Source organism: Thermobia domestica, chromosome 3 (genome assembly GCF_964235325.1).
Source record: "Thermobia domestica chromosome 3, izTheDome1.hap1.1, whole genome shotgun sequence".
NCBI classification, from domain to species: domain Eukaryota; kingdom Metazoa; phylum Arthropoda; class Insecta; order Zygentoma; family Lepismatidae; genus Thermobia; species Thermobia domestica.
In genome coordinates, this window is record NC_137456.1 from 123,039,433 (window position 1) to 123,056,067 (window position 16,635).

A 16,635-nucleotide genomic window follows, 5' to 3' on the forward strand; every position below is an offset into this window, starting at 1 on the left:
TTGACTCATTGACTAATCAGCATAACTTTTGATGCAAATGCTATGTGACATGTTATATTAAATAAAATTCTGTTTTTAAAAATAAAAAAATGCAGAATATTTTATCCGATTAATCACCTTAATTAATTACTAAGTTCATTGTCCTCTCTTTGATTGGAGCAACTCTGTCTAATACATGCTGGTTGAACTCTGGTATTCTTATTGTCAGGTCTTTTTCGATGGAAAGCATAACTAATGGCGATAGCCTTTCTTGGAACATTCAATTCCTTAAAAGTGTCAATTCTTTCTCATGTGAAAAAAAAAACTTTTCGCCTTTTGCTGACGCCATAGGTACAGTTAATATTAATTTCAGAAGCTTTATAGATTCACTAAATATTTTTTCTAGATTATTGCGCACGATTCATTCTAGCAAACTCAGTCCCTGACAGTGATCCGAATTCCTCTTCAGCGTTGACTGAAGAGAGTTCGTAGCTAAAATTAGTGTTATAAAAAAATGTACATTGAACACACTTTATTCACAGTTTATCCAGGAAATTTTAAAATAAATTGAGGAAATGTATCTGGTGCAAACAACACTACTGCCATAAGATATCCTGTAAATTTACACTGGATTTTTTTTTTCGAACACTCTCCTGAATTGCTCTTTGCTTGTTTTTTCTAATCCTAAATTGCAAATTTTTCCTCAGTTGAAAGCTAGTCAGTGTTTTTTGTAAGTTATTTACAGAAGTCATGGTACACAATTCATTCAGAATTTGTAGGTTATTTACAGAATTAAAGCACATACAATAAAATTAAACATAATAATTAAAAACCAAACCAGCTGATACAAAAGAGGTACTGGTACAGTATATGAATTCCGAATGTCACATATTCATACATAAACACACACGCATGTGCGTAAAAGAAAAAACTACATTCCAAATCATCCGTCTTGGTTGTTACGCAATGCACGATGGACACAAATATACTTCCACATGAGGCGAAACAACGCTTACCAAAGTGATATGTTCTGGAAAGGAAACCTCGAAACCCACCAGATGTTCAGCATGTAACAGAAGCCAAAAATCAAAGAACATCAAAACAAACAGCACTGCCAGTTCTACACCCAGAAATGTTAACTGGGAGGGGTCCAAAGTATTTGAGGGAGGTCCAATACGTCTACATAATATGGAGCCTGTCTTATACTGCACCCGAAAAGACGATAAGTAATTCTTACTTACTGTCACCTATATTTTTAGAAAAAATGATAGAACGATTATTTTTATAAGAAAAGAAGAGTACATGATGAGGCGCAAAATAAAATATTTAGCCTACATCAACCGTTTCTCTGTTAAACAAGTTAGTTCGTTAAGAAAGTCTACAAATGTTAGTCTACATACTGACTTATTAATATTTGATTCACAAATTACTGTAGCAGAAGCCTTCATTATCTATATAAGCTAAGAATTAACTTGTAAATGCGGGTCTACTTTCATTTGTTTTCTCCTCTACTAGATATTTTCTTTCTTATTTTGTAATTCTACAGTCACTTTTTTTAATTGTCATTATATTGATTTGCTTCCGTATGGTCCCGTAATTTAAAAATATGAATGCATAAAAACAAATTCCATTTGTTAATTGCTAGTAAAAAAGAATACAGAAATCTTATTTAGCGCGAAAAACCTTCTCGTTCACTGGAAACCGTGCTGTGTTGCAGATGCACTGCAACGACCAGTCCCTTTAACTTCTGAGATAGGGGAAAGGAGACTTAACATTTGCTCCAATTGCCGCGCTGAAGGAATCTGGTCGTTGTATGATCGCTGCAACACAATATAAATTAGAGACTCTATGACGGATATTTTCGCTTTTTAAAACGGATTAACGGAACGGACAGTTACAGAAGTAAAAAATATGTTATTTAAAGTGTATATATGCGAGAATTAAAAAAGTATTTTTCTGTTCTTTACTACTATTGATAATATTTTTTTTTTCTTGAAATACTTTGGTTGTTGCGCAATGCTGCAACACTAACATTAGCCGCCACTGATGTAAACAGAAGTATGTTTAGAACAGTAAAGCTAATCTACGAGCTCATACGTAGACAATCGTTTATGTACAGTCGCTACGGATAATTCTAATAAAGTTATCATTCAACAGGAACATAAATCGAAATGTAAAATATTCAGTTACATGGAAAGATCCTCTCTTTCTTTTCTTTTTTTTAGGGGGGAGGGGTACAGTGGCTCAATGGTAGGACGCTTACCTCTTTTATGTGGAGTGTGGTTCGACTGGCGATCAAATAACTTTGTAGTAGACAACATCGTGTCTCTGGGGGTTTCTCAGAGTACTCCGTTTCCTCTCACATTCTGATTCCACCAATTCCATCATCATTCACTTACCTAAATCATCTTTCTCCCTTAGTCTAAAGGGCACAATCGTAGGACGTTAAACTGACACACAAACACCCCATATATATATATATATATATATATATATATATATATATATATATATATATATATATATATATGTGTGTGTGTGTGTGTGTGTGTGTGTGTGTGTGTGTGTGTATATATATACACATAATTGAAACCTCTTAGAGTTGAAGACACGTCAGAAGTTCGGGCTGGCAACGGTCAGGGTCGTTAATGGTAGTATGTTAGAGCAGAGTCCGTACTACGTCAGTGTGCAGTGAGCAAATGGTGATAGTAAAATGGCGACCTCTAATTTCCAAGATAATGTCGTAGACCTAGAAACTCATGTATATTGGAGTTGGGATCCATGTGCTGACCATATAGCAGTCAACTAAAATAATCTGGTAGGCTTAGAAAGCTCAGTATCAAACACTTTGGGATCTGTGCTGACCATACATCACTTACTAAAACCATTCTTGTAGGCGTATAAATCCAATAACCGCTAGGGGTTGACGCAGTGACCATACATCAATCAACTAAAAGCCTTCTGTTATATCTAGAAATCCCAATAACTATCGCGTTCTGGTCCATGTGCTGACCACATGTCACTTAACTATAAGATCTGGTAGAACCTAATATCAAGTAACAATGTGCTGACAACACATCACTCAACTCAAAGCCGTCTTGTAGGCCTAGAAACCCCAGTAATCATTGCGTTGGGGTTGATGTGTTGCGTACACATTACTCAACTGAAAGTTATCTAATAGGCTTAGAAATGCAGTAGGAACGGCATTGCGGTCAATTTGCTGATAATATATCATACAACTGAAACTATTCTGGTAGACCTAGAAATTCAGTAATAATTTCGTTTGGGTCAATGTGAGGACCACGCAAAACTCAACTAAATGCAATCTGGTTGGCTTAGAAATCCAGTAAAAATAGGTTGGAGTCGATATGCTCACCACACATCACTCTGCTGAAAGTCGTTTGGTAGACAGTAGTTCGAGGCTGTAATGTCAACTAATTATTATTATTATTATTATTATTATTATTATTATTATTATTATTATTATTATTATTATTATTATTATTATTTATTATTATTATTATTATTATTATTGATAAATGAAGTACAGGTTGATGGTTTTACGAATTGGATGCTGAAAAAGGGCCCTAAACTTCAAATCAACGATTCTACTAATGACCTCCTCACAGGGAGTCAAATCTAAGAACAGGCACACATAAAACATGGGCTCAAATTTGCCACAGACACACGCATTTTCGTGTTGGTTTCATTAAGAATAGTGGTCACTGACATTACGAATGTGTGAAACCTTTCAACTAATAACATAAGTGAAAACCACTGATACGCAAAATTCAGATCGTTATCCAATAAATTTAATGTCCTTACAAATATTTAAAAAATAAAATAACAAAAGCTGTCCTTTCATCCGTTTGCACTTTAGCTTGAGTAGAACTTTGCAAACAGTCGAGCGGTGTTGCCAATTTTAGATTTACTATTCTGAGCAGATATACTTAAGACAAAGGAAAAATATGTATTTCTTCGAGCGTACATCGATTTCTTGCTCAAAAACGTGTTACTGTTCTCAGCCGTTGTCTTCATTCTTCGAAATTAGCACCTGTTAGTTTCTCCCTTGTTTAAAAAGTGAGTCTATCGGAAGTGTTAGAATACGAAGAAGATGACGAATGTATTCCATTATACGAAAGGAAGACGAGACATGACACAAGACAATCCGAAAATTGTTAGATTTCATAAACACCACCATACATAAACACAGAAGGAAGATATATTGATGACTAAAGTGGATAAAAGTGGGACGGAGCTCGCGATGAGTTCAGACAGTACAAGAACCGTTCTCTGTGGTCTTCTCTATTATATATATATATATATATATATTTTTTGAAAGACTAAGAATTGTTTGTGTCTTAGTTATTTTATGCTATATGTGATACTTTAATTATTGAGACTTTAAAACCGTATATCCATATGGCTTTTACATATTTGGTATTTAGATAGATGTATTGGCAAAGTAAAAAGTTACTACTTGAAACGGCTACACATGAGAAGGCAAGGTCTTTGAGATAAGATACATGTCTATTTCTTAAATGGAATAAGTATGTTCCTACTATCCAATATCCTGCATCCTGGGAAATTTATTCCTTCCTCTTTGAATAATCGGTATAAACTTAAATATTTATTGCAATGTTACATTGAGCATTGAAATATATTGAAGTACCGTTTTTCTTTAATTTTCAGGTGGGTTAAAACGTTAAATACTGCCTTGGAGGTATCATACGCAAGTTTTGAATATCTTCCGACAAATAGAGTAGAAACGTGTAGGGAAAATTTATTGTACTCCAGTAGTGTTCAAGACAGAAGTTCGTCATTTGACATGACAAGTTCAAGAAATACTTCAACTTACGAAGAAAATGAATTCCAGGACAAATCCCCTTCCTTGAAAAAGAAACGTAACAGATTGAATCCGAACTTCTGCAATATTTGTAAAAAACAGTTTACCTCGAAATCTGCCCTCGAGAGACATTTTAGGATACACAGTGGCGAGAAACCTTATGTGTGCAAACGATGCAATCGAGCGTTCTCTCAACAAGGACATCTGAAAACACATATCCAAACACACACCGGAGAGAAGCCATTTCAATGCTCTACATGCGGCAAATATTTTTGTAGAAGATCGTATCTCCGTTTACATGCAAGAATTCACATCCTCAAGCCTTTCACATGCACTGTTTGTTCACAGTTTTTTACAACTGCAGAAGAACTTCATACTCATTCCATGTTTCATTCAAGAAGCCTAAACTAAAATATCAAGCAAGACTATAAAAATAACATCCAATTTATTTCTGAAAGGCTGTGTGCTTCTGTTCTGTAAATCATGGGATTTTATGTATTTTTAATTTTAACGTTCCACAGTAGTGCATTGGGCTAAGAAAGATGGTCATAATTAAAATTATTACAATTGTGGAGTGAAGAAAGTAGGGAGAAACGAGAGAACTCGGAGAAAATTCACGCACGCGGTGTTTGTTCATCACACTGTTCGCTTGGCGGAGTGGTATCGAACCAAGGACCTGACATATCAGTTGTGAGCGTTCTACTGTTTGGTTAGTTATTATTTGTTGTTTATTTATGAACAATGGACACCTGGACAGTTTTGTCTATACAGAGAAAGGCCTTCCGATCATTCTTACAGGAAAGAGAGGATATGACTGAATAATATTAATAAAATTATATTGTAATAATGATATGCCGTAGGCTATAATTTTGCCTGTACACATATTTTCTGTTGTCATCTCTACGTAGTTTTCATTTATACTCTTATGTAGACAATATAAGTTGTAAGTTTTCTTTCATACCAGGAATTGAAAAAAGTCAAAACAATATATCAATTGCAGTGGTAATTAGGACTAAAGCAGTGTTCGAAGTGAGAAAATAACAAAGGCGGTATGTTTTATTACCATTCTGACTCGACATACCGTTTATTTTAATATTGAAATATCATGAGGGCATGTTACCTAGAAGATCGCATTCCTGTCTACATAATGACTCGAACTCATAAAAGAGTTCCTTCTATTACGGGGAGGGGGCGTGGAGAGACTTTGCCCCCTCCCTCAACTTTCTGGAAAATTCTTTTAAAAATCTCCTTGTGTTGTATTATAGAGAATTATACATGAAAATGATCAAAAACCGAGTTTTTATATTGACAATATTTAAGCAGTTTCCTGCAGGAGAACTCGCAGACCCCTACTCCACTGAAAGGTATACCAGACCCCCAGTTTACTCCCGAAAGGTCTGTCCCCACAACAGACAACCTCTGACACCATCTATGCTCAAAACACGGCAATTTTATGCATTAAGGTTGGTTTAAAGGGACAAGTTTTGCCGATAGCTGTCATTACAGTCTTCGTATCTCTCTCATGTATGTTTTACATTTCACGAAAATACACGATTTCTCTTACAAATTTCATCCTACAAAATTCAAATCTTTAGAGAAGGAACTTCATAACCTATTGAAGGCAACAATCCGTTTCAATTTTTATTTAGAAGTTTCTTCACTGTTAAAATGGCTTCATTGTTGGGTTGGATGTCCAAACCTTTAACAATGGAACTCTTTCAACAATGAAGAAAATTCTAAATGAAAAGTTGTCACGGATTGTTGCCTTCGATAAGTTATGAAGTTTCTTCTCTAAAAATTTGAAGTCTCCAGATTGAAATTTGTAAGAGAAATTGTAAATTTTCGAAAAAGATAAAAACTATATGAGAGAGATACGAAGACCGTAGTGACATCTATCGGCAAAACTTGTCCCTTTACACCAACCTTAAAGCTGTGTCCACCACTCGGAATGCGATGAGATTTCCCTGTATAATAACATGGCATATTTCTTTCTAAAATATTATGAAAACTATTTATTTTATACATTTCGAAATTCGTCCAAATATTTGTTAGTACTGTATTAATACTGCATGTTCGGTTTTGCTTTTTCTTGCTAGGGTAATATTAGAGCGCGCTAATTAAAAATTAATTTTCTTCCATTTAAGAACTTAAAATTATGACCTTTATTTTGCAACAGCGCAGAAAAGCAGATAGGAGGCTAAACCAGGTAGGTTTCTTTCATTCTCCGCCCCCCGCTAGGTCACTTGCGTAATCTTTGGATTGTCCTCGTAGACAAAGAAACTGATGGATGCAAATTGACAACAGATAACAGCAAAGTTTGTTCTCTCTCTCTTCATAGATCATAAAGATTTCATTGAAATGAAATGAAAAAAGTTGAGTTTTACGTCCCGCGGTTATGCCGGCTAGGCTAAAGGAGGCGGCGATGATGAGAAATGAATGAAATAGTGGAATGAAGAAAGTGGGAGGAAACGGGAAACCCCGAGAAAACCCACGCACACGGTGTTTGTCCACCACAAAGCTCACTTAAATCGAGCTGGGATCGAACTACAGACCCCATGCACCAGAGGCGAACGCTCTACCACTGAGTCACCGCGGCTTCTCAAAAATATTTTGTTGATGCTACGTAAACATCTCTGCGAATAATTACCCATAGAGGCATATTAGAGCTAACGGCGTACGAAATTTTCAGAAAATCTGTCTATGTTGCTTTCAAGTGAGGGCAGTGTTCATCTTATAAAAATAGTTTCGAACTGTATAGTGTAAAGTAAACTCACTTATTTGTCGCAAGAAAATTGCGCTTATTTGCCGCATTAAGAAAGAAACAATTGAATATGACACAACAAAATATAATACGCTTAATACCTGGGCATAAAACAATAAGCAAAACAACAGATTTGACATAAAACACTTAAGCAAAACAACATTTTTTTTATGGCATAATTTCTATTTTTTCTCGTAAATACCGGAGTCAGTTATGCATTTGTTTATCATTGTAGACAAAAGAAGTCTCGGCGAACTCATAACAATACTTTCCGATTTCAGTTTAAACGAGTTGCACCTTCAATACCCTGCCTTTTGTTTTCATTGGGCCCATGACTCATTCCTTTCTGTTATGTGGCCATTACCTGCAACTAACAGGATCAACACAAGTTCTTGCGTAGAAGCGTGAAGTGAACTTCTTTGTAAACATCTCATTTTAAAAACAAAAAGTAGGAAAATATAACAAAAATGTCGTTGTTGCCAACCTAAAATCTTTGAGTGCAAAGCTATTCATCAATTACTGTGTATAAAAATGGATTTATTAAAGGTATATTGACGTCCACTTTCGAGTGACGGTATGTTTTGATCATGAAATGCCAGAAGCGGCATGTCTTTATCACTAAAAAACCAGAGGCGTTGTGGCATACCACCGCATACCGTCTCACGTCGACCACTGCTCTAAAGGAAACATAAAATATGAAGAAATTAATCAGTACTGCTAAAACTGGCTTGTTACTGAAATGCGTGTGTTATGAAAGAAACAGTGCGAGATATGTCTATTATTTCTCTGGTGAAATGAAAATATACGCACTTTGGTAGAAACTAACCAATTTAGCAAACTTACCTTTATTGAAAGGATTAAGGAATAATGTATTAAAATCGCACTCGTTAAATAATACCTGAATTAGGTTACGCTTGTGTCGATTCTTTTCTCTTTTTTGTAATTTATTCTTTGTATTAGCATTCTCAAATATTATAGAACTGATATATCGAATAATCACGCAGTTCAACAATTTGAGGGCCATCACATAGGGAGTAAAATTTTAGTATCTTGCGTAAAATATATTCCTAATGCCTTAATTTTTATTCTGTGTACAGGGTGGGTTGAGATAACTAGATATTTTTAATATTTTATAAAAAATTTAATGCTACTGATTTAATGTTGAAACTAGTGTCATAATATAAAGTATTTATTAAAATTTCACATTGCCTCCTTCACTTAGTTCATTGACCGCTAGAAGCAGCACGCGCAGTGTAAACAAACAAAACCGACAGCTCATCGGTTTATGAATGAGCTTCCTGGACATTAGCTTGAACGATGTGGACCTCACGAATGGCCATCAAGAAGTCCAGATTTTACTTCATCTTATTTTTTCTTGTAGTACTATACTAAGGAGGAGATGTATAGGTCCAAACTTTGCAAAACGAAGGAATTGGAGGTGCGGATTCAAGTGGTTATTGCCACACTTCCTTCAAAAATATATCAGTTATATGTCTGTCCATTTGAGAAAGATGATTAGAACACAGGCACCTGTGTACAGATGTAACATAACCTATTCTTTTCTTTTCTTTTTTTATGTAACGAAGGACGTGTGCGTGTTTTTCTAATAAATGAAAATCAATATTACAGAATTTATGACAGTGTTTTTTAATACCTATTATTTTCACACACCTTGTGTACTATGTATGTAAACACGAGAGGATTTGTTTTTCTACAATATGATACGGAAGGGTGCATATCATACGGAGAACGCAATTGCACTGGCACTTCTAATAACAACAGGAAAACACTTTTTGTTTCTCATTATTACATAAAATGTGAAGTCGTATTTTATCTGAAAGCTTATAAAACGATCACTTTATGGAAGAGACTTGTTTGTTTATTTATATGCTTAATTTATCTGTCTCATATTATTTAATTTATTGAAGAGAAAAAGTGTAAACGAATTTAAATTTATAAGAAAAACAGTTATAATTGTGAACTTTAAAATAAAAAGAACATAAATGACGTAAGAATTTTTATTTCATATATTTATAAGTTTGAATTGCAAATCTGAAATTTGATCCGTGATTCGCCATCTATTGTTGGCAGCTTAACAGAAATTTCTTATCAGTTATTCTTGCTCTTGCCCGTGGAAACTTTTTATCTCATTTCATCCTGCTCGCGAAGTATATTACATAAGTTTGGTGGCCCTTAGTACTAAAGACTTCAGTGATTTTCACGTTGAAATGTCTTGGATTTAAGTTTGATATTGATGCTATCTAACATATCATGTAGTTTTTGCAATACGTACAAACATCTGATCACGGTGCTCATTTTACGTTTATACATAATTTAACTAATATATATGGAAATATATCAGAGAAGAGAAATAGGAGACGGAATACAGCCCCAGATAAGAAGGATCGCCGAACACTGAAGATGATTGCCACAAGGAATCATAAAGTTAATCCAATACAACCAAGTGTTGAATTCAATCATCTGGAACGACCTGTTTCCACAATCAAAGTTCATTGAGAGTGGTGGTTTTGAGAACATTAAATATGGATCGCCGATAAATAGTAGAGCGTAATATGGTCTGATGAATCACCCTTCTCCTTGTTTCTAACAAGACGCGTGTATAGCAGACGCGTAAAGAGGCATATGCTTCAGACTGCTACTCACTACAGCTAAACATGGCGACTTTATGATAGTGTGAGCCACAATTTCATGCAATTCTGTTAGCCCACCAATTACTCTCAAAGTGATTACTACCAGTGATGATGTGGATATTTATATAACATATTCTCGACAGTGAAATGCGTGATTCGGAGAAAACTAGCACATATGTACAGTACTTAAATGTAAATAATCTTGTGAGCTAATTGTGTGTGATTACTTTCACGTAATGACTTCAGATGTGACCCTATACGTAGGAAATATCACAAGGAAAATATTACAAATCAACCTGTAGGCTCCCTTCTTGAAATTGATGTTTTTTTTTTTTTTTCTGTACTTGTACAGTCTCTATGCTGACTAATCAATTCTTTTGTGAATGAGAAGCTGCTCTCCGTCTGTCCTGATAAAGTTTTGCATAAGAAGCTGTTAATAACATTAGAGCAAAATACACATCATATAGTAACTATCGTATATTCATTTTGCTCTGGAACAGAGATTAGACCATCCCAAAGTGTGTCGTATTGATTTAAGCAATAAAAATGAATGCTTTCATATATTGTATTCAACGTGCAAAAATATATTAAAAACAGACCAATTTCGAGAAGCAATTTGTTTGAATAACAATGTATTTGATAAAACCATGGTAAATGTACGAAAGCGTATTGATATACAACTAATATCTAATCATGTAAATGCAGGAAGCTGGTGGGCAAATGATATGTAACAAGAACTTTATATCTTGCGGAAGTTGGTCCTGAATAGTGGCTGCAGTATGTTGCAGTGAAATGTAATCAACTGATAGATCGAATTCTTCAAGTTTTCCAAGGGTTTATGTCAACCAACGATTTTTTGCAAATTTTTACCCCATCAAATTGCTGGGAAACTTAACTCCTCAGAGACCAGCTTGTGTGTTGGTTATATCGGATATGAGGTTCAACTGTGTTTGGAATTCTTGAAACTCATCCAGAATTTAAGAAACCACGCTATATACATAAAACAATTGGCTTATCATTACAAAGTATATTGAACTCGCCGAGCTCCCTTGTGGCTAAGCAGTTAGCATAAGTGCCTTGGGCGTGAGAGACTCAGGTTGGCTTCCCAGTGGGAGCTCATGTGGTTCAGATTTCACATTAAGCTGTAGGTTCACGTCTCATATAGCTTCGCTGCTGAACGACACGCTAAAAATCAAATCTAATTAAATGTATTGAGTTCGCTATATTCTTACGTCGCGGGTATTGACTAATGCTGCTTGATACAGAGTACGTTATGATGATGATTGTAACGTACTCTGTATAAATTGGTCAGCGTTTTTGTATTGTGTTAATATTTGAGCAGTTTATTGAATGGGCTTTGGTTCATAAGCAGAATGAAATAGTGATCCACAAGAGTAGTAACGGTAGACAAGGCTATGGCACATATTGATCTAACGAAATCATAATCGAAATATGTCAGCCCAGAAGGAGAATTGGTTCGTTTCATGTTTGCCGGTGGAAGTCTCAAAGTATTTTATGGTTTTACATGGTCTTGCTTATATAATTTTAATAACTGAAACCGTACGTTAGATCAAACTTTAAGCTAATAAGAATCGAGCAAAATAGGTTAAGTATATCGGTTTTCAAACGGATGACGAAAATGGCCTAAAACAAGGCGTAAAATTAATAATTTTGTACTGCATTATAAGTATTCTGTCATCACTTGTCAAGTCAGTTACTGCGAATCCTAAATGTTGACAAAAGTAAATAGATAATGAATCGTAATTACAGAGTGTTTTACAAGTTTAAATTAATACTAACTAACACATAGTAGCTTTGAGTGAGTAAGGATAGATATTTTATTTTATGAAGAAGAGCGTTCGTGAAATTTCTATAGTTACTTCGTTCACTGCTTTGCTTCTAACGTAGCAAATAAGATAATATAAATTTATAAATTATGATCTGCGTAGGGTGAGACTGTATTCTTACTTAATCATTATAAGAACTAGTTCTTGACAGCTTTCTTGAGAGCTTAATTTTATGACTGTAGTAATTTTTAGTGAGTTTAAATATCTGAATATAGGGAATTTGTTTCCTTCTTTCTAGGTCTGACAGTGAGACAGTCGTTGAACAAGGATTTTCTTCTTATAATGGAAGTAATGAACAATTCTCAAAATTACAACAGTTTGAAATACAAACACATGAATTAAAATCACCATCAGTTAGTCGTCCTACTTCAGTCCAAATGCACAGGATAAAGCCTGCAAGAGAAAATAATTCATTCAGTTCCAAGGCTGGTACAAAATCAGTTGAATATAAGTGTGAAGTATGTTCTACGTTATGGCCATATCGAGGTGCTCTTGAAAGTCACATGCGCGTACATAATGGTTTAAAGCCTTACGTATGTGAGTTATGTAACAAAGCTTTTTCGCAACAAGGTACGCTGAGCAAACATAAAAGGACTCACACTGGGGAAAGGCCTTTTGTTTGCCCAACGTGTAAGAAAGCTTTTGGATATAAACACGTCCTTCAGCGTCACTGGGTTATGCATCACTATAATTAGAAAAAAATGAAGCTTTTATATGTACTTTCTGGCCTCTCGTTGTACAAAATTATCTGATAAACGAAATTCCATTATCTAAACGCGTTATAAATTCTAAAATATGATTTCTTTTCAGTAATAGCGACATCAGTAACTAAGTAGAATGTTCTATAGCAATAATAAATATAGTCACTGAGAGTGTCTTGGGGATTCATTCATTGCTGTATGCCTTAAAGATTTTATCAGTACAATCTCTATGTTGTATGGTAAAACTTTGGCCCAGTTTCAACAAAATTGCGGAACATTGATTCATATTCAAGTGGATGTCTTCCTCTAACAAACTTTCCACCAGTTCCTCTTGAGAATTCTCTCTGGTTTTCAACTTATTCCAGGAAATAAAGTTTGGATCATTATTACAATTGTTAGTGTATCTGCAGAGCGCCTTTACATTCCTAATGGTTGATCTTCGTTCAATAGTGATATAATTATTATCAGTTTTGTTCTACAATAGAAAGAATCGTATTCTCGTATATTGAAAAATACTGTAGGTCAAGTAACATGGATTTTATTTCGTAGAATATGACTAAATTTTCTTCTTCACCAGTTTCATCTAATATGCTTCATAGTTATAATACCTTGCGGTTTGGATGGGCGGAGTTTGCTTTTACAACATTTCGAAGTTCAACATTCCAGCGATTCAGTAAAAATGGTAGTAAAATTGGTAATGGATTTTCTGTGGTTAGACTGTCAGCTTCTTCGGAGCCGATAGCAAATAACAGATGGAGTGTTTGCTGAGTTTTAAATAAGTAATGAAGAGGACATATTCCAAACTCCACGAAAAATCTGTATTCAAAATGTTGATTAATAATTAATGATTCTCTTCACTTTACTACCATTCCCTCTATTTTCTCTTCCATAATATCAAAATATAGGAAAATATGAGAAAAGGAGAGAATAACAGTAAAGTTAAGAGGTTCATTATCATTAGCATTTTAGATGAGGTATTTACCCCACAGGTTAGAAGTTGACCTTCTAATTCCTTATCTAAAACGTATGAAACCCTCCATCTGCTTCTAGCTAAACAACTTGAAGAAGATGGCAGCACTAACCACCGAAAACTCAGTAATTGTTTACAAAAAAATAGGTAATTACTTGTACATTCTTTACGCAATATTACAAAAATTGCTAATGGGTAATCGTATCTTCAGTTGATTGTATATTGGTCTGTCTGATTGATTGTATATATATATATATATATATTCTTCCTACTGATTTTTAATCCTCTGTTTTCTAAGGCTCTTTTTCACTTTTCTAGATCTATTTTCTTTTCTGTTCATACTTATAAAACAATATTATCTGTGAGCAGCATACACGAAAGGAATAAATCTCGAGTGTATTTATGACCTTCATATTGACTAATACTTTGAGATGCTACATGTGGTAATTAGTTCGTACAATATATATTGACTGAACATAACTATCACAAGAGAACAAACAGAAATAGTCAAACAGGAAAACTTGATTCTGATGACATTCGAACTTTAGAGTAGAGAAAAATTACAAATATGTTTCGTTGTGTATCAGAAGATAAATGTTTGCATATAAAATCATTTGTAAGTTTCTGTGAACATAATAATTATTTATATTTGTTGTTGTTATTATCATTGTTTTTAAATTTTGATGTGTTTCATTATCAGTTCGTCTTCAACCTGCGTAGAGTGTTGGAACAAATGTAGTGAGTGCAATTAAAAAACAACAACTTGTATTTGAAATTTTATTTTCGAAAAATGTATCATTGATCATATGTCAGTAATAACAAATTGTATTATTATTCGTGAAATAAAGTGCCTTCTCCTCAGGAATTGTTGGCATAATTTTATTTTGTTTGCTGGTGTTTTTTAGATTAGATTGATCATTCAATGGACCATGTTACATGTACGTTTGTACAAAATGGCATAGAACTCGTCAGTACATAAACTCGATACAGTACTTAGATCAAATACAATGCTCTTGTTTTCAGCAACTTGGCAATATAGGCAAAACCAATTCTACAATCTATATAACGATTATATATATATATATATATATATATATATATATATATATATATATATATATATAGCCGCAGATCCAGGATATGATCAAGGGAGGGGCAAAACCATAGTTAGCCGCTTTATCCAGTGTAAAGAAAGTAGGACTTAAGCCCATTTTATCCAGTGTATACCTGAGCGTTAAGGAAGGGGTCAAGAAGGCATTTCGGTGCCAATCCTATATAAACCTTCTCGAATTTTCGATAAATAATACCCAGCATGCTGAAACGAAGTGTACTTCTATGGAAATGGTATTTTCCTATAACGTCTGTGATCCGTTGGATGTAAAATGGAATGTGCCAAGTGCTGATGTGATGAAGAAGGATCCTCAATTGGTAATAAAAGCTTTGGAGAATTTGGAACGATCGTGGCAAAGGAAGAAGAAGCAGTCTAATAAACGTAGGCTATCTACTTCATATCAAGGGTAGAACATGGTATCAAGTGTAGAATTGGATACTAAGAGTAAAACCAAATTGTTACGACGAGTTGAGTAGATTTTGTAATGAAGTTGTGTTATTTCACTTCGCTTGTTTAATATGACTTGGATTACCAAATATACGTAAGGTTGTGCTACGAATTATTAGTGCTGAATAGGAGGACTATTGTGAAGTTTAATAGGTTTTCTCTGATTCTTTGGACTGTTAAATGGAAGGCGGTAAGTCGCATTTGGTTCATATGGTTATGGTGTATAAAAACTCAATTGTTCCAGTTTTGTCAATTTATTGTACATACGTTTGTTTAAATAGTTCCTATAAAGACATATTTATTCATAAGAGCTTATCATTTAACCTGAATAGAGAACTTAGTGAAATACTCGATTTATTATAATTTGATATTTTTGTGGCAAGCAATTAATTTTTCTGGGGAAAGAAAGTTTTGTTATATAGTTTCTGGAATATTCCGATGAGTTTAGTGAACTCTTATCTGTTTCTCTCTGCTTCAGCTGCAAAATTTAATAAATCAGAACGTGGGGTGATTTCTCGACTGGGATCACCTTATCCTATGCGACTGTCCATGCTTACTTCGGTAAGGTCACATGAGCGGTGCTTAGTAGTTATCTTTTCCACGAGTAAGGTAGTTGTGAGTATCACCATCTCTTTTAATATTATCAAAATGATCCGAAGTAATTTTGAAAAGTTCAAATATGTACAAAACCCCTATATCCATCCCCTTGGATCCACTATGTGATCAAAAGTATTCGGACACTCCCAAAACATAGGTTTTTCATATTAGGTGCATTGTGCTGCCACCTACTGCCAGGTACTTATTATCAGCGACCTCAATAGTAATTAGACATCCTGAAAAAGCAGAATGGGGCGCTCCGCGGAACTCACGGACTTCGAACCTGGTCAGGTGATTGGCTGTCACTTGTGTCAGAAGTCTGTACGCGAGATTTCCACACTCCTAAACATCCCTAGGTCCACTGTGTCTGATGTGATAGTGAAGTGGAAACGTAAAGGGACACGTACAGCACAAAAGTGTACAGGCCGACCTCGTCTGTTGACAGAGAGACCGCCGACAGTTAAAGAGGGTCGTAAAGTGTAATAGGCAGACATCTATCCAGACCATCACATAGGAATTCCAAACTGCATCAGGATCCACTCCAAGTACTATGACAGTTAGGCCTGAGGTGAGAAAACTTGAATTTCATGGTCGAGCGGCTGCTCATAAGCCACACATCACGCACGTAAATGCCAAAGGATGCCTCGCTTGGTGTAAGGAGCGTAAACATTGGACGAATACGGCCGAAGACGGAAAAATAAAGATCATTTTGAATGAGCTTATAG

The 16,635-nt window shown here is 34.8% G+C and overlaps 1 protein-coding gene across 8 annotated transcripts in view; it reads left to right on the forward strand.

Moving 5' to 3' along the window:
* LOC145680694 (uncharacterized) overlaps window positions 1–16,635 on the forward strand; it is a 357,368-nt gene that overhangs the window by 108,483 nt on the left and 232,250 nt on the right. The window contains exon 4 of one of the 8 annotated variants that reach the window (XM_081751602.1): window positions 4,672–5,408. The exons of 6 other annotated variants lie outside the window; for them this stretch is intronic. In XM_081751602.1, coding sequence (XP_081607728.1) covers window positions 4,672–5,236 — 565 coding nt within the window. In that variant the 3' untranslated portion in view covers window positions 5,237–5,408. Of the gene's footprint in view, window positions 1–4,671; window positions 5,409–12,322; window positions 14,742–16,635 lie in introns of those variants that run through there. One more of the 8 variants, XM_081751605.1, reaches the window with a different exon arrangement.